Genomic DNA, 26,470 nt, shown 5'->3' with positions numbered 1-26,470 from the left:
GTGGCACCTTATAGACTAACAGACGTTTTGGAGCATGAGCTTTCGTGAGTGAATACCCACTTCTTCGGATGCATCCGAAGAAGTGGGTATTCACCCACGAAAGCTCATGCTCCAAAACGTCTGTTAGTCTATAAGGTGCCACAGGACTCTGCTGCTTTTAGAGGAGGTTTTGGAATTAATTGATAAACTTAACATTAACAAGTCACCGGGACCAGATGGCATTCACCCAAGAGTTCTGAAAGAACTCAAATGTGAAGTTGCGGAACTATTAACTAGGGTTTGTAACCTGTCCTTTAAATCGGCTTCTGTACCCAATGACTGGAAGATAGCTAATGTAACGCCAATATTTAAAAAGGGCTCTAGAGGTGATCCTGGCAGTTACAGACCGGTAAGTCTAATGTCAGTACCGGGCAAATTAGTTGAAACAATAGTAAAGAATAAAATTGTCAGACACCTAGAAGAACATAAATTGTTGGGCAAAAGTCAACAGGGTTTCTGTAAAGGGAGGAGGGATAGCTCAGTGGTTTGAGCATTGGCCTGCTAAACCCAGGGTTGTGGGTTCAATCCTTGAGGGGGCCACTTAAGGATCTGGGGCAAAATCAGTACTTGGTCCTGCTAGTGAAGGCAGGGGGCTGGACTCGATGACCTTTCGGGGTCCCTTCCAGCTCTATGAGATAGGTGTATCGTGTCTTACTAATCTATTAGAGTTCTTTGAAGGGGTCAACAAACATGTGGACAAGGGGAATCCAGTGGACATAGTGTACTTAGATTTCCAGAAAGCCTTTGACAAGGTCCCTCACCAAAGGCTCTTACGTAAATTAAGTTGTCATGGGATAAAAGGGAAGGTCCTTTCATGGATTGAGAACTGGTTAAAAGACAGGGAACAAAGGGTAGGAATAAATGGTAAATTCTCAGAATGGAGAGGGGTAACTAGTGGTGTTCCCCAAGGGTCTGTCCTAAGACCAATCCTATTCAACTTATTCATAAATGATCTGGAGAAAGGGGTAAAAAGTGAGGTGGCAAAGTTTGCAGATGATACTAAACTGCTCAAGATAGTTAGGACCAAAGCAGACTGTGAAGAACTTCAAAAAGATCTCACAAAACTAAGTGATTGGGCAACAAAATGGCAAATGAAATTTAATGTGGATAAATGTAAAGCAATGCACATTGGAAAAAATAACCCCAACTATACATACAATATGATGGGGGCTAATTTAGCTACAACGAATCAGGAAAAAGATCTTGGAGTCATCGTGGATAATTCTCTGAAGACGTCCACGCAGTGTGCAGAGGCGGTCAAAAAAGCAAACAGGATGTTAGGAATCATTAAAAAGGGGATAGAGAATAAGATGGAGAATATATTATTGCCCTTATATAAATCCATGGTACGCCCACATCTTGAATACTGCGTACAGATGTGGTCTCCTCATCTCAAAAAAGATATACTGGCACTAGAAAAGGTTCAGAGAAGGGCAACTAAAATGATTAGGGGTTTGGAACGGGTCCCATATGAGGAGAGATTAAAGAGGCTAGGACTTTTCATCTTGGAAAAGAGGAGACTAAGGGGGGATATGATAGAGGTATATAAAATCATGAGTGATGTGGAGAAAGTAGATAAGGAAAAGTTATTTACTTATTCCCATAATACAAGAACTAGGGGCCACCAAATGAAATTAATGGGCTGGAGGTTTAAAACAAATAAAAGGAAGTTCTTCTTCACACAGCGCACTGTCAACTTGTGGAACTCCTTGCCTGAGGAGGTTGTAAAGGCTAGGACCATAACAGCATTTAAAAGAGAACTGGATAAATTCATGGAGGTTGTCCATTAATGGCTATTAGCCAGGATGGGTAAGGAATGTTGTCCCTAGCCTCTGTTTGTCAGAGGGTGGAGATGGATGGCAGGAGAGAGATCACTTGATCATTCCTGTTAGGTTCACTCCCTCTGGGGCACCTGGTATTGGCCACTGTTGGTAGACAGGATACTGGGCTAGATGGACCTTTGGTCTGACCCAGTATGGCCGTTCTTATCCTAACATTATTTACTTCTTTGGCCCTGCTATACAACTGAGCAAATACTTTCATTCAGCAAGCCATAAAGATGCCCAAGTCTTTTTCCTGTGTGATTATGTGTAGGCAAGGAATAGTTGGAATGACTCGTTGCACATCATTTTGGTAGCTGAAATTCATTGTTGACAAATGCATTGTATTGATCATTCACTTAGCATGGTAAGGTCCTTCTGCAGCTCTTCGATCTTCTCTGGTTTCAATTAACCTAAATAATTATGTCACCTACAAATTTTGTCACTTCATTGATCACCCCCTTTTTCTAGATCATCACAGATATTCAATAAAAGGGGTCCTGGTATGCGACCTTGTGGCAGGCATGCCGCTGCTAGCCTTCTGCATGATGACAATGGACCATTTCTTCACACTGGTTTCATCACCTCAGCCAACATTTGACCCATGACAGTACTTCATCTTTCTTTAATAGTTTCTTGAGAGGGACTTTGTCAAAAGCTTTTTAAAAGTCAATTTTAAAATCCAAACAAATGTAACTGACTCAACTTTATCCACTATTTTGATAACACACAAGTGTATTCTAATAGATTGATGGAGTTGAGCCGCAGTTTCTACAAAAGTAAATCCTTTCACTCCATGCTCCGTTCATATAGGTGTTTTATAGGTTTATTCATTATTTTTCAGCCAATTTACCTGGCATTTAAATAAGGCATCATAGTCACGTTCCTTGCCCTGAACAGTTTACAGTATAAATGGTGCAATACAAAGACTAGGGTACAAGAAAGCTGCATCAGCTGATTGGCAATGGAAACCTAGGTGATCGAAGTGGGCTTTAAGCAGAGAGGGAAACTGCTTCATGTCCAGAAAGAGAGGCTGTTCCGGGCACCAGGGACAGCATGAGAGGAGACACGAATATGGAATATGAGAAAGCATTAAGGAGAAATAGCTGAACTTGGGAAATAGGATGTAAGAAGGTAGAAGTAATGAGATGTTGGCAGGGCTATCAGACCAGAAGGATCAGTGCACCTTCACACTACAATCATTCCTAGGGTCTTAGATTTGGAAACACAGTTTACATAGAAACAGATTCTACACTTCCTCTGTCCATCAACAGCTGTTTTGTTGGCTGAACCAGTTGGTGACCACACCACACTGAAATGTAGAGTCTTTTACTACCATCCTTTTCATGATCTGACAGCCAGACACAATGCTCCTGGCAGGCATTGAGATCAAAGAACTTGCTGCAGAAAACCTGCTTAGAATTCTTAAGCTGAGCTGATGGCTCTACAACTGGAATGAGGATGTCTGCTGGGCAGCCAATGCAACTCCTCCTCCAGATCCCATGCCTCTTCAACCACTGTGATCGAGGGTCACCTCCAAGCACGCCCATCTGGGAACATGCATTCAAGACAGCTCTTTGAACATCAGCTTCATCTCAGCCCTTGAAAATTACAAGCACTGTAATGCTACAACAGGAATCTGCTGCTGATCTGGTCTGGCCAATTTCAGACCCTAAACTCAGAGCAATCCCAGCTTCGCAGGCAAAGCATCCCCCTTTCCATAACCCATTCCCTGGCCAAGCTTGTTCAGATTAAGAAGTCATAAGGCCTGGGGCCAAATGATGCAACGTTATATGCACAGCAACATCCTCCAACTGTTCCATTTCTGCATTACACTAATCCCTCAGTACTGTTTAGAAATCATTAAATGCTGAATATTCAGATTAACAAGAAAAAAAGATAATAACTGATACCTGTTAATTCCTGAAATAGTACCTTATTTACTCTCCATGTATACTCAAGGTTCATTCAAATGTTCCCCAGCTGTGGTCAGAGGTTCACATTTAAATAGGACACCCTTAAAAAGGCTTTATAAGCCTTACAATTGCTAATCACCTCTTTCAAGCTTGAATCTGAAATTCCTTTCCTTTCCATGAATTTGCTCTTTACCTCATTCTACGCATACTGGTTGGTTAGACCCTCAAGATGAAAGGCACTACAGAAGTGCCAAGTACTATGCTGTTTTTGTAGGGCTGGGCTGAATACTCTGGTTCGTTTTGGTAGGGTTGCTAGCACTGAACTTTGATGTGGGAATGGAAGAGCACTGAAGCATGTGGCTTGGGAAGAAACACCCTAGTTATCTGGGTTCAGCAAACAGATTGACAGGTGCAAAATTTTATCTAGACAGCATTCCTTCAAGTTGATCCCCTTGCCCTGTTCAACACTTTAGGATACCATTGTTCAGATCATGCATTTCAAGATAGCTTGTGTTAAAAGAACAACACCTGGCCCCATGACCCTTTGGAATAGCAGCAGTTGGTACAGTTTGGAAGTTTCATCTGGAACTTTCTATAAATCCAGGGAAAACAAGGCTAAATTTAACTTGAGAGAGGGCTTGCTTTTTTCTGGTGAAAATATGTGCATGTCCCAAAGAGTTCTTTGTGCAAACAGGTGAACCCCTCTCTGAAACTGACTGGCTTCCAAGATCCCTTGTAAAAAGATGCAGATGGTCTCGGGTTTTGGGAACAAGAGCCCACTATGCTGCTGGGACAGTGTGTTATTGTTACAGGATCGTCTCTCAACAAAACAGTATTGAGTGGCAAGGATGCCGTTTTGATTAGGTGGAATGACTCAGCTCTCATTGTAGGAGAAGGGATGGTTTGTCAGAGCCTTACCTCGTGATCTGGGATCTCGGAGGGTAGCGTTCTCCCCAGGATGACCCCGGTCAAGTATGTCCAGCAGCGGGCTGTGTTGGCAAGGTTGTAGCCTCCTGTCTCCAGCAAGAATCGTGAAATTAGGAAGGGGAAGAGGGAGAGAGAATGAGAGAAACAGTTTTAATGAAAGGAATGTATTGTTGAGAAGCAAGAGACTTTATATCTGCAATGCATATGAATAAGGCTTTTGATTTGGTCTTCCCAAGTCATGCACAGTAACTGTATTTTGCACCTGTTGGATGCATAGGGCTAAGTTAAAGCAGTTAATCACCTGTACTAAGAAGGGAGACTTGCAAAATTGAACCCACAGGTCATCTCAGCAATTGCACATGCAATATCATCCACTCCTCCAGATCTGGCTTCAAGAGATACCTCCAAACTGCAAGCCTTTGACTCCAAGGGTCAAGATTTCCTAAGGTGACATGGTGGGGAGGGAGATGCTCAGGCTCCGCATGGAAGGAGTTAACGTGAGTGGAGCAGAGCAGACTAATCAGGTATAGCAGTTTGGGATCTCCCTTTTAACCTTAGCTTGTGATCCAAAATGAAATCAAGGATAAGCAACACTGATCATTCGCTGATAAAATTTCCATCGGTGCCACCTTCTGAGCAAGAATCCCTCTGGAGAGGAATTTACTCTTATTTAAAAGTAGTGACTAAAATATGAAGCCAATTAAAGTGGTGAAACAACCTGTGAGTAGATTCAGCATCTGAGCATCCCCAAATTAACACAAACTCCCAAGTGGGGCTCATTCTGGGGCTCAGCAAGTCAAAAGCTCCAATATATTTGCAGTTAGCACTGCTGATGTCCTTACTTTGTGCAAGGGGAATCTTTCCACTCAAATAACCATCAGAAACTTTTAGGAGTTCTTACAAACAATGAAGAGTAACTTAATCAAAACTCCACTTTGGGAGACTGAAAACAGTTTCACAATCTCTCTCCCCCTTTGCCTTCTGGCAAACATCAATCTCCCTGCTCAGAACGGAGCCATCGGGGGTACTTAGTTTTGTTATTTTCCCTAAGACAGTGGCTAGTTTTCCTCATTTCTTGGCAAGAAGTGGTACATAAAACAAAATTCTCTGTGCCTCTCCTCCTCACGCTCACAGGTGGTTTTAACACTCAGAACATTCACCAAACAACTAGCAGTAGCTAGGTCAAATTTTAGGCCCACTCTATTGTACTTGATGATATCCCTTAAATGATACAACCTAGCCCCCAAAATGATAGCTGCTACTCAAGCAGCTGATGCTGTGGGTAAGGCATCTTCCAAAAGAAGCTGAGGAGATTTCCTGGGACAAAGTGCTCCCCACTTGCCCCATTTTGTTGACACGGAATTGCTTATTTCCCATCCATTGGACAAGCAGCTAGTAATATTGAGTGGCAGAATGTGCTACAAGCCAAAAAGCATTCAAGGGGCTTCCATTAGGTATCAAAATTCTGCTTTATTGTGAATGAAGCCAATAAAAGATTCAAACGCTGCCTGAATCCAAATGAGATAATTCATTGCCAGATGCCCAAGCTAGGTCTGGGAGCATAATGCTTACTTTTAAAGAGAAGCCCCGCAGTGCAGATCACAAGAGCTGGGACTCAAAGTTGGCATTGAGCAGACAGGGTCAGAGGTGACTGGGGTTAACAGCTTCTGATCTCTGGAGGGGCCAAGCAACCTTTAACCCAGGATCTCGGAGTCAGGAATTGAGACTTGGACTTGTTGGTACCAAGGAGTTGAAGTCTGTGTACAAATAGCACTGCATCAGCAATACAGTGCCCCCCTTATGCTATGCGTGCTCAATTTCTTCAGCTGCCCTTCTCAAATGATGCCGCTTTCAGAAGCAGAGGGGCTCACTATCAAAGAGCAGCCTCAGGGGAGCAAGCTGTATTAACCTGTTACTTGAAGAGCAGAATAAGTCTCTCATGCACTTACCTCCTCCCAGGATGAGAGTAGCCAGCTGCCACTGGAGAACGTACTTCAGACACTTGCCAATCCCCACTGGAGTCATGTTAAATGAACACATGGGGTCCCCGGCTATCGTATCTGCTCCCAGCTGCAGGACTACTGCTTCCGGGTTGAATGCCGTGTACACCTCCTTCAACACACTGCATGCAATAAAACAAAACGGAGTTCCCACAAATGGCCACACCTCCATGGAACATTGAGACAGTGTGATGTGTGCAGGCCATTTCAGCCAGCTAAACCACACTTGTTACTTTGCCTTTCCAATCACTGGCTAGGCTTTACATTTTGAGCCGAGAAGTACTTTCCTATTTCCCAGAATGCCACTTTGGTCAAAGTTATGGCAGGCATGGTAGACCTGGACTCTGCTCTTCAGTCACATTGCACGCTAAAAGGGCCTAAAAACAGTAAGGAAATGGGAAGTGATTTTGCAGTACCATCTATGCCAACAAAGATCCAGGCCAGAGGCTCCAAAACTATGGTCCAGAGACCACCCTTAGCCTACATTTCTGGGGGGAAAAACCACAAACAGGGAGAAAAATATACCCAGATCTCACTTGATACGTAATCATAAAACAATGTGACAAATCAGAGAGCTGGTTACAGGTAACAGCTCCTATGTGATAATGATCTTACATTTATATGACTTTCATCCAGACGTATCCCAAACATTAGTGAAACTTCAGCTCCAGTTGTACTAACACTTGCTCATCTAAGTAACTTTACAGATGTGAGCAGTCCCACTGAGCTCAAAGTTATTTATGTGCACAAATGTCTGCAGGAACAAGGCACTGGGTTTTATGAGCTTCAGGTGAAAGCATTACTTCACTCACCAGTGAGGGCTTGTCTACCTGGTGACTTAGCTCATGCCAAGCTGGGGTGTAAGTCTACAGCGCACTAACTGGCCATGCAAACCCTTCTACTGCAACTAACTGTTCTGGAGTGCACTCTGATGTACTGTTATGGATTTTTAAGTGTGCAGCAGCAGGGTCCACATGGCAACTTACCGTGCGGCAGGCTAGTGAGCTGTACACTCAAACCCTTGCTGCACACTACATTGCCATGTAGAAAAGCCCTGAAGTGCACCCATCTCTGGGTGAAACGCAACAAATGTTTAAGAGTGCAGCAGTGTCCAGTGTTAGTTCATGAATAATAGTGAAGAATATGGCATCTACACAGTAATAGTTTAGGATAGGAAGGGAAGAGCTGTATCCATGTCTGACTGCAGAGGTAAATAGTAGGTAATTACCCACACAGAATTTGGGAGGGAAACTAAAGCTAAGACTCCTAATCTTACTACATGCCATGGGATCTTTAATGGCCTTATGGCTGTTAAAATAGGAATAAATACGCACAAACAATAAATATTACGTAGACAGAATATACAATGAATATACAATGTACTTTCAAACCTATGAAAATATCCCAAACTTAACATCTGCAGAGTGCTGAGAAGTGTTGGAAGAAGGCAGCACACCCTAAAGATGCCCCATATGTGCTGAGAGCTTGGCCCAAGGGCACAGGACTTCTCAGTGGAGTGGGAATTGGTATAAAATGAGGAAAATGATGATTTTACCAGATTAATAACCTGAAAGAGAAGCCTCAAAATACCACCACCCCCTATTAAAAAAAAATAACCTTGAGTTCTTTCTTCCTGTGAGCAGCAGACAGGATTTAAACTGTATTAGTAAACATACGGTCACAAAGGGCATTGCGGGGTTTGCTATCTTGGCATTGTACTTTTTTTTGCTCCTATGATACAAGGATCACGTGATCAATTTGCCTGACACACTTTTTGCCACACACTGGGGATTTTCACTGATCAATAACACGAGACAGTCAAGTCTTTGTATTTTGTAGGAACTCTAATAATTTGTAAGTCTATCTGACAACCATGATGTGAAACTACTGGAACATACAATATCACTATCCACACCAGGGTGCTTCAGGAGGAAGCTGACCACACCCAGCCAGCAAGTCATGGGTTTGAGGTTTTGTACCCCTGCCAAAGGGAACAGATGTAGGGAATGCATCAGACTACAGCACATTAGTAACTTCCTTCTAAACACATGAGGTGCCCATCTCAAATTTGGTATGTAACCGGGAAACATGATCTGTACAGCATGTCTGACTCAGGTTCAGGTGCATTCAGCAAGCAGAGCTGCACAAATGGGAACGTCACCAGGGCACAGTGTGGGAGAGTGGATGTCTTAGGGGATTAGCAATAGGATACAGATTCTTCAACTCTACAGCAGGCCACCGCTCCAGAGCCAGCCCAGGGCAGGTATGACCAAGAGTTGCTACCATCCAAAGGCTAGTTCAGTGGGTCTCAAACTTTTTTACTGGCAACCCCTTTCACATCGCAAGCCTCTAAGTGTGACCCCCCCCCCTAATAAATTTAACACCCTGTAACGGGGTGGTTACCCCGCTCCTGCCCTGAAGGGCTTAAAATGGCCAGGGAGAGGGCTGTGGCAGGGAAAAGCTAGGCTGATTGGGGAAGTAGCCACAGCTGGGCTATGCCCCAATCAGGCCCAATTGGTCCCTATAAAAGGCTGTGAGCCAGAGGCCCAGAAGAACTCTCTCTCTGCATTCAGAGAGAGAAGGGCCTGTCTGCGGGGAGCTAGAGACAGAGTATCTGAGTGGAGCAGGGCTGGGGACAGGCTGAGGAGCTGGGGAGCTCCAGCCTGGAAAGCCCCAGGCTGCGGCCTAGCAGAAGGCCAAGGGGTACTGGGGGTTGCAGAGGGCAGCCCAGGGGTAGGCCAAGGCAGCAGGTCCAAACGCAACCATGCCAGTGATGAGTAGGCTGACACTGCAGTCTGCCCCAGGGCATGGGGCTAGATGATGACTGGCAGTAGCCTTATACTGAGGTGAGGTGGGAATAGTGGGTGGGGTTTCTCTGGGGAGGGGAGACCCTAAGATTGAGGGGTTACTGCCAGGGGGCAGCACCCCAGGTAAAAGGGCACTGGGGACCAGGGAGGGACACGGGGGCCAGAGGACAGGCGGATCACCCCGGCCTGCAGAGGGCACTCTGGAGCTGGAACGAGCTAATTCCCGGAAGTCACCAGCAGGAGTGCCGCAGGGATGAGTCCGCTCCTCTACACACCCTTTTTAATATATTTAACACCATTATAAATGCTGGAGGCAAGTGGGGTTTGGGGTGGAGGTTGACTGCTTGTGACCCCCCCCATGTAATGACCTCGCAACCCCCTGAGGGGTCCTGACTCCCAGTTTGAGAACCCCTGGGCTAGTTGGTAGACAGCAGGGGGGGGGGGAAGAGAGGGAAGAGAAGAATCACAATTTAGTGGATAATTGAATGGGTAAATAAAACCCCACCCTCATAATTAACACAAAACTAGGCCCCATGGCTGGCAGGCTCAGAAGGGAGACCAGCAGCTGGATGGCCTCTGGAGGCCAGACTCCTCTCTCATCACTAACGGAGGCTCTTTGAGGGCTTGATAATAATGACTGGGGTTGGGGAGGATATGCACTGCGATTGCCCATGCTATAATTGTACTCTTGATAATATAGTTCAGTCCCCTGGGCTGTCAATCCAGAGCTAACCTCAAACACACCACCCAGAGTGTGTACTCTCTCCCAGACAAGCTCCCGAGAGTAACACCAGCATTCTAGGGAGGACATGCCAGGAGGTTGATGTTTGTCTATTTGCACAGACAATGTCTCACCTAGATTTCTCGTCACACTAGAGTGGCCCCCACTATTCGCATCCTTCCGCCGAAGGACCCCATACTGTGGTAATCTTTCCTCCTGCAAGGGTTAATTCAAACCCATGAGTGCTGCTCCTTCAGTTGTCTGGGGAGCGTGTGTGTGTGTGGAGAACGGTGGTCATTGCAGAGTGATGCAAGTCATTCCCATCCCCAGGGCTAGGGATACTGCCTCCACATTGGCCTCCTTAGTCTTAGAGCTTGTTCACCCCGCTGCTCTCATCCCTGTGTGCGACTATCCCAACTGACCTTTCCCCAGGACACTCCCCTCTGCTTAGGTTCTCTACTTCTGTTAGATAGACACTAGTTTCTGGCTACCTCAAACAGCTTGCTCTCTCCTAACAAGATACTCTGCATTCCTCGAGGCTCCATTAGCAAAGGGCAGACACATGTGAAACGCTATGGCCAGTGGAATGTTTGCCTCTTGCTAGAGAAGAATGGGAAGGTCTGTTACCAAGGCCATTAGATCCAATGTCAGATGGGCTGAAATTGCTGCCAACAGCCACTTTCCAAGATACACATTTTGAAGAAGTTTCATTTGATGGGCAATTTTGTGAGAGCTCTCCAGCGCCAACAACAGCTCCCATTGAAACCTGTAAACGTTTGCACAGGTCTGGTTCTCCTTAATCCTGCCTCATCTAGGGGACGTTCTCTTCTTGCAGCAGAATCCACCACTTCCACACAAGGCAAGAATTGCTACCACACAAGACCTGTGATTATTCCTAAAAGAGCTACCCTGGACACATTAAAGCTGTTTCTAGCCACACAGAACCAATCCAGGTCCCGAGTCTTCCCAACATTTCTCAGCAAAGGCTCCCAGTTAGGACAGTGAAGCATCCCTTCAGGCTGCTCTGACCATTTTGCTCACAATATAAAGTTTTTAACTTCAACATTCATCCTAAACAGTGCTTTTCCTTTTCAAAGCACTTTGCAGATCTTACCTAAATGATAAACATCAATACTGCCTAAGCTCCTGGAATCTCTGTTAGAGCACGTTGATAATTCAGCCCCATGCTCAAGGAGGGAGTAACTCTTTCTACTGATCTGGGAAGAGATGAGAAGTGCTTCTCTGCAGTCAGCTCCATCTACATTCTGGAAGAATTTCTTCTCTAGGCAACCTCTCATACTGGTGCCAGATTTGGCAAGCAGGCTAAACTTCAAGCTATGCAAGAATGTAACAGAAACCAACTCCAGGTGGCCAGAGAGCATCCAGTCAGCCCAACACTCTGAGAGTTTGTCTATCTCACAGGATTCTATTATGCCTGACCATGACTGTGGACAATCAAGTGAGGTGACAATGACCATAGCTTAGTGGGCAGCGTAGACGAGGACAAACTGGGTTCAGCATTGTGTCGGCTACCTGATTAAACCCCATCAGGGCAGCATATGGGGAGAAAATGGCATTGCCTGTGCTGTGCTTTGTGTGGCTAAACAGAGGCCCTCAGTCCCCAGGGCTGTCAAGCCAGCATCTTTCATCAGCTCTAAATTCACTCAAAACAAGGAAGTGGCAGAAGTATAAGTGCCCCTTTGTTACATACTGAAAGGTCAGAAGAATGGAGCCTCCTGACTGGAGTGCAGCTGAGGGTGGGTTTGTGTTTGGGTGGGATATGAAAGCCAACCACTCTAGTTTCTTGAGTGAAAACAGAATGGAAGCCAAAATGTTATCTAGCTTTGATTACCCTCATTAGGGATCCCACAGGCACAGGGGAAGGACTGGAGGCATTCAAACCTTCTCTTGGCTAGTCACGAGTGAATCTCAGTACGGTTTGTGGTTTTGAAAAATCTGGAAGAGCTCCCAAAGTTTGGACTCCTCTTCAAGCATTTACCTGGACCTTTGGAAAATGAGTTATGGAATAGTCCCCTAGCCCTCATGAAACTGTGCCCCAAACCCACCAAACTACCACCCCCCAATCCTTTCTCCTTCCCAACAGCCGCTACACTCAACCTTAACTGATTCTGCCTCTCTCCCCGCTCAGCCTGTTCTCTCTGTCCTTACAGATGACACCCATTCCTTTCCAGATTAAACAAAGGCATCCTTGTTCTGATTCTCCTTCCTTCTCAAAATCCCAATGACTTAAGGCTGAAAACTGCCCATGAGGCTCATTTAATGCAGGTCACTGGTATGAAAGAGCTTTTACTGCCTGGAGAGCTCTGCAACACCTGTGCATAGCAATCCATCAGCCACAATCCAGCTCCAGCCAGTAATAGCCAAACCTGATCATCATCTGAAGGCTGTTCAATACGCCTTATGGGAAGCACACTGGACCCAGGACCGACCCCTGAGGAACTCCACTTGATACCGGCTGCCAACTAGACATCGAACCATTGATCACTACCTGTTGAGCCCGACAATCTAGCCAGCTTTCTATCCACCTTATAGTCCATTCATCTAATCCATACTTTTTTAACTTCCTGGCAAGAATACTGTGGGAGACCATATCAAAAGCTTTGCTAAAGTAAAGATATATCACGTCCACCCCTGTCCCCCTATCTCATCGTAGAAGGCAATCAGGTTGGTCAGGCATGATACCCTTGGTGAATTCATGTTGAGTGTTCCTGATCACCTTCCTCTCTTCCAAGTGCTTCAAAATGGTTTCCTTGAGGACCTGCTCCATGATTTTTCCAGGGACTGAGGTGAGGCTGACCAGTGTGTAGTTCCCCGGGTTCTCCTTCTTCCCTTTTTTAAAGATGGGCACTATATTTGCCTTTTTCCAATCATCCAGGACCTCCCCTGATCACCACCAGTTTTCAAAGATAATGGCCAATGGCTCTGCAATCACATCAGCCAATTCCCTCAGCACCCTCGGATCCATTAGATCTGGACCCATGGACTTGTGCATGTCCAGCTTCTCTAAATAGTCCTTAACCTGGTCTTTCACCATTGAGGGCTGCTCACCTCCTCCCCATACTGTGTTGTCCAGGACAGCAATGCGGGCGCTAACTTGTCTGTGAAGATCGAGGCAAAAAAAAGCATCGAGTACTTCAGCTTTTTCCACATCTGTCACTAGGTTGCCTCCCCCATTCATTAAAGGTCCCACGCTTTCCCTGACCTTTTTCTTGTTGCTAACATACCTATAGAAACCCTTCTTGATACCCTTCACATCCCTTGCTAGCTGCAACTCCAGCTGTGTTTTGGCCTTCCTGATTACACCCCTGCATGCTCGAGCAATATTTTTATACTCCTCCCTAGTCATCTGACCAAGTTTCCACTTCTTGTAAGCTTCCTTTTTGAGTTTAAGCGCACCAAAGATTTCACTGTTAAGCCAAGCTGGTCACCTGCCATATTTGCTATTATTTCTGCACTTCGAGATGGTTTGTTCCTGTGCCCTCAATAAGGCCTCTTTAAAATACAGCCAGCTTTCCTGAACCCCTTTCCCCCTCATATTAGCCTCCCAGGGGATCCTGCCCATTAGTTCCCTAAGGGAGTCAAAGTCTGCTTTTCTGAAGTCCAGGGTCTGTGTTTTGCTACTCTCCTTTCGTGAGGATCCTGAACTCAACCATCTCATGGTCAATGCTGCCCAGGTTGCCACTCCTTCTACTTCCCCTACCAATTCTTCCCTATTTGTAAGCAGCAGGTCAAGAGGAGAATAGCCCCTGGTTGGTTCCTCCAGTAGTTGCACCAGGAAATTGTTCCCAACACTCTCCAAAAACTTCCTGGATTGTCTGAGCACTGCTGTATTGTTCTCCCAGTAGATGTCAGGGTGACTGAAGTCCCCCATTAGAACCAGGGCCTGTGTTCAAACTAGAAAGAAATGAAAGCTTGGGTCTGGGTTTTCAGGCCTCATTTCAAATGCTGTGGCCTCTGTAGGGTTTAAGTGCAAATCTTACCATTGTTGCAGCCGTTATTTTTGCAGGGCAGTATATTTTTAATCATGTCAACTTTACAGAGTCTGGCCGAGCACTTAGAATCAGTGTCTTGTTGCATGATGAAATCCAGATCAACTCAAAGAAATCCGGATGGTGGGCCAGCCATCTTGCAATTGTTGCAGATGCTTTGCTAGGTGCAACCCCTACAAGCATAGGTACCTGACCTTCCAAGACTACCCCCCAAACAGGTGCCAAGCCCAGCATTTGAGCAGTGTTCCCATTCTTACCTGTTGGGTCTGCACCCTGAATAAACCTCTCTCTTTATGAGAGCTGCACTGCTTGTACCGCATCCTGATGTCCAGGTCCTGAGCTTGGACTCTTCTAATTAGAGATCCTCCATTTCCTTCCCACATGCTCCATGGTTGATTTCAAAGCCTGGCATGTCAATAGGTTTATTCTGAGGTCTCAGGGGAGCTTTCTAGAAGCCCTCCCTCCACCTCCTGACTGATGGAAGTCCCGGTTATCAGGCGTGCTGAGTAAGATGGCAGGGACTGAAGAGTGGAGGTGGCAGGCTGACTGGAGAAGTGCAGTGGTTTTGCTTGGGACAATAACTTGAAAAATAATAATGATAAAAAGTGTGTTTAAAACAGGTCAGGCATAAAGTGACCAGGCAGCCTGATTTTTATTTCAGCTGGCCGTTTCGTGTCTGTATTAGCACATCTCCTCTTTCCACAGCAGCAGGTGTGGTTCCAGCCTAATTCCAATATTATTTCATGGAAAGCCTTGAAAACAGATTGTCTTTGAGTGGGTACAGGGTACCATGCTTATTCTCTTAGTCATTCTACATTTCAATGTGCATCAGTTAACAGGAGCAGTAGCCACCTTCTACATCCGTTAGCAACAGTTTATCACATGGCTTTGCAATATGATAAACTGTTATCACATGGCTTTGCAATACAACAGCTGAAGCATGCAGGGCTTAAATTCAGCCGGAGCCCACTGAAGCAGAACTCCAGAAAATATTTTCAAACCCAAGGGAGCCCTGGTGCACCTGCCATGAGGCTGAAGCACCAAGCCTGGGCACGACCCCACCCCCACAGGACTAAACCCCTGAGCCCCCGTGCCTCCCTCCCATGGGGCTAAAGCTCTGAGACCCTCCACCCTGCAGCTCAAGCCCTGAGCCCCCCAAATGGGGAGGGGAGTGGGGGGCTCTGGGAAATCTCTGAGAATTTAAGCCCTGGAGGCATGTATCTATTTAAGTTTTACTTTGTATTTTACACAGTTGTGTTTATATTATGCACGCACCACACTTGGAGGGGAGAGCCCAGTTCTCCCCACCTGGCTCCATTTTCACTTGTGCAAAGTGAATCAGGACCACTAGCCATGTGATTAGACGAGGTAAGTGAGATCTTTTATTGTACAAACTTCTGTTGGTGAAAGGGACGAGTTTTGAGCATCACTGAGCAATACCTTAGATACTCAAGTACTGAGTGGGGGCTGGACTCGATGACCTTTCAAGGTCCCTTCCAGTTCTAGGAGATGGGATATCTCCATTAATTAATTTATTTATTTATTATTTAAAACCTGCAGCCATATATCCACTGCTACAATGATCATACTCCCCCTCCCAACACACTTTCAAGAGCCATGGGTCCTACACATGCCTATCAGAACATGTGGTATACCTCCTCCAGTGTATCAAATGCCCTGACAATAACTATGTGGGTGAAACCAAACACTATGCTCTTGAATGAACTCTCACAGAAAAGCAATAAGACAAGATCATCCTGTCACCCAAGGGCACACACTTTTCACAAAGCGATCACTCCATATCCGACCTCTCAGTCCTCATCCTCAAAGGAAACCTGCACAAAACCTTCAAAAGACAAGCCTGGGAATTTAAATTAATAACTTTGGCTGGACACTAAAAACCATGGACTTAACAGAGACACTGGTTTTATGGCTCATTACACCAACTGGTCACCCACCTGCTAAGTCTTAATTGCCCACTTCATTTTAAGTGGTCTCATACAGCATGCATGAACCCCTTATGCTTAACAATCTGCCCCATCTTGTATTTAGTTTGGACACTCTGGTTACTTGTTCGAGACTTGGGGAAGAGCTCTGACACTCAAAAGCTTGTCCCTTCCACCAACAGAAGTTAGTCCAATAAAAGATATTACCTTACCTACTTGTCTCACTCATATCCTTGGACCAACAGGCCTACAACAACACTGCAAACTATAAGGTACAGAGATGTGTGATAAATGCACATTCCATCTGCCTCACTTGCACTCTCTAATCTCTGATCCCATTTCCTCAGGACTGGGCCTAACATTCCAAAATCTGAAATGCTTTAAACAGGTGTCTTGTTTAATAAAAAAGTCAATCTGCCACAAAATATTTTCTCCTCTCCATTCACCCACCTCTCTTATGTTCACTGACTGTTCAGTCTAGGCCAGCAGATGGTTTATGATCAGATATTGCTTGACTCATCAAAGCTAGAAATGGGCATTTTGTGCCATTGTGAAAGGGTGATTCCACTTTCCCCGAGAGGGGGCTCAACCCTTGTTTTGATCCTGAAAGGTCCTGAAACTAAGGCACGAATGCTTAGAAAAGCTAGCTTAGATCATGTTTAAGATGTACTATAGTTTTCTCTCCCTCAAAAGCCTGTACAGAAGAAACCACCACACCTAATCAGATCTGGTTCTTCTAGTCCAACATCCTGCCTCTGACAGTGACCACTGCCAGACACGTCAGAGGTAGGGGCAAGAAACATGCACAATAATATGGAATTTTCAGCCCATAGCAGCCATTTCCTCTTAACCCCAGGCAATCAATGGTCAACACACATGCGGAAATCTGAAGATTTCTATACTCGTATCCTATATAATGTAACTGCTGGTGTTATCACTAGGCCCAAAGTAACTAAGGCTCCTGACCTTCAGTGATGGGATACAAACATCCAGTTCCAAACCTTCTTAAACTTGCTAATACATTTTAAACCTCCTTCCTTACTAAAAACAGAACACACAAAGGTATCTGTGCTATAAAGGTTTCACATTCACTCTTTTGGGGTGACCTGCATAACTCGTGGTTTCTCCAGTCAAGAGTAATGCAACAATCCCAAACTCATGCTGAGAAAAACTTGATACTGCAGCTCAGCATGTACTGTTAATATATAATCATATACATACGTGTATAGTAATATGCTATGCACTGGAATGTACTATGTATGACCCTTCTGAACAAATATTTACTGCTTTTGTACATCACTGACTCTGTTAGACGAGAATTAAGTAAATTTCTCCTCCTCACATCATTAAATGTGAATGTACCATACTAACTGCTACAGCAATTTGAATAAACGTGCCTTGAAATATTTCTGTTTGAATTAAGAAAATGCCCCTGCAAGTTCTGGATTATTTATTAGTATGGTTCTCCACATCTGTAATGTTGTTCAGGTGCTGTATTTTTATCTTCAGAAGGTTAATATTTAAAATAGATGTGAAGATACCCATCATTTTATCAGAACCTATCTGACCCACTAACTAGAGCACTTTTTCAGGAAGATCAAATAAGTTAGCTATTCTGGATGATCTTATGAATAAGAGATAGTCATTGATTAGCTAGAACCCATGTAACTTTCTCTTTTGATGGAGGAAATAGGTAAGTGCCTAAGTTTCCAGAGCACTGTGTGTGTACAGATTTCTTGGACATCTCTGCACTGTGTATGACTGATGCATACTGCTGCAGATGAGTATCCAGCTCTGCTGTTGCCAGTCTCTAACGTCTCATCTCTGGCTGCCTTTATCTACAATATTTTAAAGACGTCAGACTTTTAAAAAAACAAATGTCACACCTTGGCTTTTGTTCCACACAGCGGCTATTACTAACAATTACATTTAATTGGAGTCTGAGTCATTCAATTTCCAGAAACAATAGGCAATTATACATATGCCATACCACCCAAGAGCAGGATAGGAGTTTATCTGCTACAACAAAAGCGTTCAAACACAAGCACTCTTATTTATAGAGAGGCAAGTTCAAAGTGCACATGACTTAAGACTCCTGTAGAAAAACTTCCTTTTTATTTATTTATATCATTGTGCTGCAATGGGTCAGTTTCCATAGAGATGAGGAAGGCAGTTGCCACCAAGAGGGAGGGAAATGGCATGGTTTTGCATAACTTTTTACTGGTGCTTGGCTGTGGGAACGCCAAAGAGCAAGTCTGGAGCCCAGCTATTTGCAAAAGAGGAAAAGGCGGCCCATGAAAGGGGGCTTCTCTCGCCAGCAGGGGTCACTGATGAGAAGAATACAAGGAAATACTTTGCACAGGGAGTAGTCAGTTTACAGAATTCATTGTCACAGGAGGTCACAGAATCAAATACCATGACCACTTTGTAAATGGATGGATAATTTGACTCTATGATCATTGTTGTAGGTCAAAAAAGAAGTCAGAGGGAAGGGATCTTTTAGCTTATTTAACACTCTCCAGGCCAATGTAAGATTTTCCCATTTAGCACATTGGACTTCACAACTGTTTTATTTTTATATTTTCAATGTATTCTGTTTGAATTGTTTTGAATTTGGGTTTACATCCCAACTTGAGTCACAAGTAGAAACAAATCTGATGGTCTCATTCTACTCCTGGGTGGATGTTTATTGGAATCTTAAAATCACTTTGTATTTTGACACAGTATGCTCAGAAGTGATCCAGACTGGAATCATGGAGGTAGTGGAGTAAGTTGGGTACTGTATAGTTCAGGACAAACACGTATTGCCAGAGCTGGATTGGGAAGCTTGCACAATGACTGCCTATCATGTGTCTTGAGCTAGCAACTGGTTTAGCCCTTGGCTTTCATGAGCACTAGATTGACATACAAATGCATGCAGCAGCAGTGTCCTAAAGTTAATCACCTTTAGAAAAGAACAGGCCCTGGATTTCATTTTTTGCCAGAGAGGCTGATTTAGTGGTTTGTGCCATGCACCTGTGAAGGTGCAGAATTAGACTCCTCTAAACCAACCGTTCCAATTCTAGCAAAGATGGCTCAGTCCTTAATCCTTCCAAGATAGATAAAATAAATTCAATGGAGGTTTGCACTTGAAATGCTTTGCAAACAACCTTAACCTTGTTCCCCAACCATGTCCCTTCTCTGTATGGACACTAGAGATTCCATGGCACTTAGTCTAAGAGTAGATATTTGCCCCATTGTGCTTGGTTAAAATTACACCCTCTGCCCCTCAAAATAAACACACACAGATAAACTGGGTGCTTGTCCCCTTCCACCTAGAGGTGGATGACATTGTATATACAGAAGCACTGAGCAGCAATCTGTATAGGGATTGGGATCCTACAAGGTAAGCTCACCAGTTAACATAGCTTTGTGTCTTTAAACTGACACCATAAAGGGGCCACAACTTAAATAATAAAAAGATTATTAAAAATTTGTACAGGTTTTGCTCTCTGAAATCCTCTATTCAAACAAAACAGATAGAAAATGGGTCTCACGTCTCGCAGATCTGGTAATATTTCTCATCCTGAACGCCATCCTGGATAGGTACGTTGACACTGTAATATCGCCCCTTCCCCAGGCCAACGTCAGACACATCTCCTGTTCCTGAGCAACAAAAAACAAACCCGAACTATCAGTCAGCTAAGGAGAAAATGAGCTCAATAACATTGGCTGAACAGATCTGGGATGTCTTTCAAAGGATGGGAAGATCTGAGGCACAGTACACCTTCAGAGAAGTCTGCACTCTACTTCCAACAGGGGAGGTTTTTGAGTTACCTTGTTCAAGAAGTATCTGCCCTGGGGAAGATACTTCTAAGATTTCAAACTCTGCAAACTACAGCACCAGAGAGAGTTCAGAGACTTCAATACATTAGCAACAGTGGGAGAGGGAAGTGTGTACGCCCAGATCTACACACAGGTTGCTGCAACTGACAGTGAAAGGGGTTTTGGTAGAATCTGATGCTAAAGGGAGATAGTTAAAGGGATACTGCTGAAGTTTTGGATAAAAGCCGCTGACCTATCCACGTGCTAAGGCTCTACAATCCCTAAGGTATATAATAAATACCATTCTGGCAGACAGAAAGATGGTCCTGTGGTTAGGACTTGGGAGATTTGGGTTTGATTCCCACCTCAGTCACAGACTTCTTTGGGCAAGTCACTCAGTCTCTCTGTACTCAGCTCCCCATCTGTAAGATGGGGATAATATTTCCTCTCTCACAACCATAGCTGTAACTTTAAGCACATAAATCATCCCAGTGAAATCAATGGGACTATTCAAATGCTCAAAGTTAAGCACATGCTTAAGTGCTTTGCTGGATTGGGGCCAGAGGGCTCAGCACCTGCCAGGACAGACCTACATGGGTTGCACACCATCTCTGAACAGGATATGGTGAAGATAAAACTTGTCTTAAGAGGTTTCTTGGTCTGTATCACTGAAAATCATTTCCTAACTAAACCAGAATGGATTTAGAAAGATTTACTGATCATTTATGATCTTCAATGACTTTACATTTCACTCAGCTCAGACAGTAAAACTAGACTCGCCAGTTTCATGCAGGATTTCCATAGTCAGTTACACTTTCTGCACAGCACTGTTGCGTTTGAGTTGCCAACATCGCAGGGGACGTCTGAATTACATTTTCCTTCAATTACAAAAGCTGACATGAATTTATTTAAGATTTATTTAACACTAAACCTAAAAAACTAGTTAAATGTTCACTTTAAACAAAAAAGCTATTTTTAAAATTTTACTTCTGATTGGAGCAAACAGTGTGTCACATGAAAAAGTGGAAAACTCTGGTAAGAGTTGCTTCTGTACATCTAATCATATCACAACTGAAAGCAGGTAAAGAGGACGACTGCAGACGTTTCTTGACGGAGTCCTGCAAAGCTTTCACTAGTGCCAATGGAGCCCTCCCTAGCCATTGACAAGCTAACTCATACAGTATCATACATTTATGGTGGCGTGTAGAGTACAGACACTGCCCACCCAGCTAGCATGGGTATAAATAGCAATGTAGAGACGGTGAGACAGGGCTTAGACAAGAAGATTAGAGTGCCCTACATGCCTGAACCCCCATGGTAGATATTCTACACGGGCTGTGTACAGCCCAAGCAGTGCCTCATGTGTCTACACTGCTATTTTTAACAGCATAACGTCCCTGCTGTCTCCTCGCTACCAGAGCCTTTCGCTGCACCATGTAGTGTCTGTACGTGACACACTGCAGTAAGTGAAGACATAGCTCTAGAGAGTCCCACGTTAGAGCCTCACAGCCTCCCTCTCTTGAAAAAGGCACAAGCAAGGGTGCCTTGCATCTCACTGCATTGTCCCCTCTCCCCTCTAAAGGTACACAGAGGGTAAGGTTGCCGTCAGTGCCCCTTCTGGGCTCATCCAAGCCCTGCTGATGTTCTGCTTTTTTCTCTGCTAGACAGCAGGACACCAGCCCAGGTAGAGAGTGGCAGCACAGTGGAATGGACCCAGCAGTGGTCGTGCCCTTGAGGTTTAGTGTCAGGAACAGGCTGAGGAAGCGCACTACTGAGTGTATGGGCTCCTGTTGCATTGTTTTCTGGGTAGAGAGAGGATGCAGACACAGACGGGTGGTGGGAAACCTGGAAAGAGTGAAGGGGACAGGACTTAACCCAAGTGCAGAAACTCTGCTAGTTAGTGAAGCCATAATAAGATTACTTGCCTGGGAAAAATCCTGGTGAAAACTTATGCAGAGACACAGTCATGACTTTGGAGGTGAAACTAAAGGCATCTTCCACACCTATCAGACAGAGAGAAAGAAACTCAGGTGTCAATTACTCACATGAACTACACATTACAAAGAAATCACAACAGCACACCTCAAACAAGCAGTAGGGGGAGGGAGAGAGAATGCGCAAAAGGCAGACATGACACAGTAAATCCTTCCTTAACAAATGGAGACTAGTTCAAATGTGGCGTGGGTCACAAGTGAAATGAGTTTTGCTGGTCTCAACCTAATCATTGGTGAATGCATCTCCACATCACAAATCATTGCAAAAGTCCGCAGCACTGGTATTGTCTGTTCAGACTGGAAGAGCAGAGGGCAGTCTGGCAGCTCAGAATTAGAGTGCCCTGGAACAGACCTGTCCCTGATTAGAACCAGAGTTAATGGTCCATCCCTTTTAGCAGCACTTCAGTTCATCAAGCCTCTTTTTAATATACATAGATGCTGGGAAAGAAGTTGCAGAAGACTTAACACAAACCAAATGTGGGGGGAAAATGGACCAAAATGAAACACACCATAAAAATTAGGAGAGCAGGAAACGTTAAATAGTGTTGAAATAATAGCCCCAATGCAGAGAGCAGCTTCAGTCAAGGACCGTTCCGGCTTTAGTTTTATAGATTCATCATTTACTACAGACTGCTGCAACATCACAAATCTGCATTGACGACATTAAGCAATTAAGCTCTGGGATTGGCCATGACACAATCCTGCGTCCTGTATGGAAGGCGAGGGGTCGTGAGGAAATCCTCTTGCTTGAGACCCCTTGGCGGAGGGGCTTAATAGAATTAGAGCTTGTTAATACAGAGCTTGTTGTTTTTAATATTCCACCGTTGCTCAGATCACCACCACAGGGCCGTGTATTTTAATAATACAGAGCAAGCACCAGGGGCTGGGAGAGACACGCAAGACATCTCCTATCACGAGTCTGCAACTAGCCCCAGGTGCTCAAAAGGTATTTAGGCACCTAAACTCTTACTAAAATCAATGGGAGTTAGATGCCTAAATACCTTGAAGACCTGGGCCTAAGTGAATTGAGGGAACCTCACCTTGCTAAGTGGAGAGAAAGCCATTCTTTACAGCAGTGGTTCTCAAACTTCATTGCACTGTGACCCCCTTCTGACAACAAAAATTACTATACAACCCCAGGAATGGGGACCGAAGCCTGAGCTTGCTGCCCCGGTTTGGGGGGCCCAAAGCCCGAGCCCCACTGCCCCAGGTGGGAGGCTAAAGCCAAAGCTCAAAGGCTTCAGCCCCGGCCAGGGGGCATGTAACCTGAGCCCTGCTGCCCAGGGCTGAAGCCCTTCGGCTTCGGCTTTGGCCCCAGGCGGTGGGGTTCGGGCTTCAACTTCAGCCCCAGGCAGTGGGCTTGGGCTTCAGCCCCGGACCCCAGTAAGTCTAACGCCAGCCCTGGTGACCCCATTAAAACGGAGTTCCAACCCACTTTGGGGTCCTGACCCACAGTTTGAGAACCCTGCTTTACAGCAAGATGAAAGCTAGCACCTCTGGCTTGTGAAAGCTGCACTCTAGGCATCCTCCTCCATACACGAGTCTGTTTGCAGGGCCCCAATGCCTCACCACTGTTCATTTTCCACCAAGAGCATTGGCGAGGAGACACAATGATACCTCACCCTGCCCTAGCTCTTCACTTATATCAGGGGTCTCAAACACGCGGCCCGCAGGGCTATTTCCTGCGGCCCGCGCGCCCCCACCCAGCCTACCTCCAGGCCAGGGGTGGGCAAACTACACCCACGGGATTGCCCCCCTCGAGCCCCGCGCCACTCCCTGAAGCGGCTGGCATCACTTCCTTGTGGGGGGGGGGGGGGGGGGGGGGGGGGAGAGCAGAGGGCTCCGTGTGTTGCCCTGGTTTCCAGGCACACCCCCCCCCACAGCTCCCATTGGCCGGGAACGGGGAACCGCGGCCAATGGGAGCTTCAGGGGAGGTACCTGGAGGAGCAGCAAGCAGCATGCGGAGCCCTGCGGCCCCCACAGGGCCGCAGGGACATGGTTCCAGCTTCTTTGCGGAGCTGGAGCTGGAGCTGGAGCTGGGCGGGAGGGAAGCAGGCAGCCTGCCCTGGCCCCGGTGTGCGCCACTGCCACCCCAGAGTCGCTTTAGGTAAGCGGCTCCGGGCCAGAGCCCTAAGCCCTCCTGCACCCCGCCCCCCAACTCCCTGCCCTGAGCCCCCTGCCTGCACCCCAATCCCCTGCCCTGAGCCCCCTGCCGCATCCCACATCCCTCCTGCACCCCAACTCCCTGCCCTGAGCCCCCTGCTGCACCCCAACCCCCTGCCCTGAGCCCCCTGCCTGCACCCCAACCCCCTGCTGCATCCCAACTCCACGCCCTGAGCCCCCTAACCCCCTGCTGCATCCCACACCCCTTCTGCACCCCAACCCCCTGCCCTGAGCCCCCTGCCTGAACCCTGACCCCCTGTACCCCAACCCTCACCCCTCCTGCACCCCACACCCCAACTCCCTGCCCTGAGCCCTCTGTCGAACCCTGCACACCCTGCCCTGAGCCCCCTGCTGCACCCTGCACCTCAACTCCCTGCCCTGAGCCCCTGCCACCCCCCTACTACACCCTCTGGGGGCAGGGAGGGCGCAGAGTTGGGGTGGGGACTTCAGGAAAGGGGTTGGAATGGGGGCAGGGAAGGGGTGGGAAGAGGCAGGGCAGGGGTGGAGCCTCATGGAAGGGGTGGAGTGGGGGCAGGGCCGGGGGTGTGTGTGTCAGTGATGCGGCCCTCGGGCCAGTGAACTAGTCCTCATTTGGCCCCCCTGGTCATTTGAGTTTGAGACCCCTGACTTATATCAACCCAAGTGAATCAGTCGTGCGCTCTACCAGTGGTCAGGTAGAGATCGGGGCCTGGATTTGGCCTAGCTGACAAAGGCTCAACTCACTGAAGACTGCAATGATACTGGTAGATTGGGGAAAACAATTAAAAGATTTGGCCAAAATTATACTTGTTCCTCTGGAAGCGTATGTGCTGTCTTAGGATCTAGCTAGATCCCCAGCCACTGCAATCAAGGCCTGGTCTACACTATGAGTTTAGGTCGACTTTAGCAGGGTTAAATCGAATTAAGCCTGGACACGTCCACACGACGAAGCCCTTTTTTTCGACTTAAAGGGCCCTTTAAACTGGTTTCTTTACTCCACCTCCGACGAGGGGATTAGCGCTAAAATCAGCCTTTGCGGGTCGGATTTGGGGTAGTGTGGATGGAATTCGACGTTATTGGCCTCCGGGAGCTATCCCACAGTGCTTCATTGTGACTGCTCTGGACAGCACTCTCAACTCAGATGCACTGACCAGGTAGACAGGAAAAGCCCCATGAACTTTTGAATTTCATTTCCTGTTTGCCCACCGTGGAGAGCACAGGTGACCACGCAGAGCTCATCAGCACAGGTAACCATGATGGAGTCCCAGGATCGCAAAAGAGCTCCATCATGGACCGAAGGGGAGGTACGGGATCTGCTCGCCATATGGGGAGACGAATCAGTGCTAGCTGAACTCCGTAGCAATAAACGAAATGGCAAAATATTAGAAAAGGTCTCAAAGGCCATGAAGGACAGAGGCCATAACAAGGACGCACAGCAGTGCCGCGTGAAAATTAAGGAGCTAAGGCAAGCCTACCACAAAGCCAGAGAGGCAAATGGAAGGTCCGGGGCAGAGCCGAAAACATGCCGCTTCTACACGGAGCAGCATGCGATGCTAGGGGGTGCAGCCACCACTACCCCAACCGCGTACTTTGACTCCGTCAATGGAGAAACACGCAACAGGGAAGCGGGTTCGGGGTACGAGGAAGATGATGATGAAGACAATGAAGAGAGCTCACAGCAAGGAAGCGGAGAAACCGGTTTCCCCAACAGCCAGGATATGTTTATCACTCTGGACCTGGAACCAGTAACCCCCAAACTCACCCAAGGCGTGCTCCCAGACCCTGAGGGCACACAAGGGACCTCTGGTGAGTGTACCTTTGTAAATATTACACATGGTTTAAAAGCAAGTGTGTTTAATGATTAATGATTAATTTGCCCTGGCAATCGCGGCCAGTACTCCTACTGGAAAAGTCTGTTAACGTGTATGGGGATGGAGCGGAAATCCTCCAGGGACATCTCCAGAAAGCTCTCCTTCATGTACTCCCAAAGCCTTTGCAAAAGGTTTCTGGGGAGGGCTGCCTTATCCCGTCTGCCATGGTAGGACACTTTACCACGCCAGGCCAGTAGCACGTAGTCTGGAATCATTGCATAACAAAGCATGGCAGCGTATGGTTTGCTGGCATGCAGACATCCATTCCTTATCTCTCTTTGTTATCCTCAGGAGAGTGATATCATTCACGGTCACCTGGTTGAAATGGGGTGATTTTATAAAGGGGACATTCAGAGGTGCCCGTTCCTGCTCGGCTGAACAGAAATGGTCCCCGCTGTTAGCCACGCGATGGGGGAGAGGGGTGAAGGGATCATCGCAGAGAATTGGATGTGTGTGTGTGGGGGGGGGGGGGG

At 46.3% G+C, this 26,470-nt stretch overlaps 1 protein-coding gene across 8 annotated transcripts in view; it reads right to left on the bottom strand.

Moving 5' to 3' along the window:
- Nucleotides 1–26,470, bottom strand: part of HDAC8 (histone deacetylase 8) — a 104,722-nt gene that overhangs the window by 41,065 nt on the left and 37,187 nt on the right. For 5 of the 8 annotated variants that reach the window (XM_026653927.1, XM_026653931.1, XM_026653930.1 and 2 more), the window contains 4 exons: nt 21,916–21,993; nt 19,723–19,831; nt 6,652–6,824; nt 4,694–4,792 (listed from right to left, as the gene is read on the bottom strand). In XM_026653927.1, the coding sequence (XP_026509712.1) occupies nt 4,694–4,792; nt 6,652–6,824; nt 19,723–19,831; nt 21,916–21,993 (459 nt within the window). The remainder of the gene's footprint in view (nt 1–4,693; nt 4,793–6,651; nt 6,825–19,722; nt 19,832–21,915; nt 21,994–26,470) is intronic. The other 3 variants (XM_026653928.1, XM_026653933.1, XM_026653932.1) reach the window with 1 other exon arrangement.

This window comes from Terrapene carolina, unplaced genomic scaffold, assembly GCF_002925995.2.
Source record: "Terrapene carolina triunguis isolate 2854851 unplaced genomic scaffold, T_m_triunguis-2.0 Scaffold172, whole genome shotgun sequence".
NCBI classification, from domain to species: domain Eukaryota; kingdom Metazoa; phylum Chordata; order Testudines; family Emydidae; genus Terrapene; species Terrapene triunguis.
Note: the sequence above shows the minus strand (reverse complement) of the source record. Positions and strands in the feature narration are given on the sequence as shown.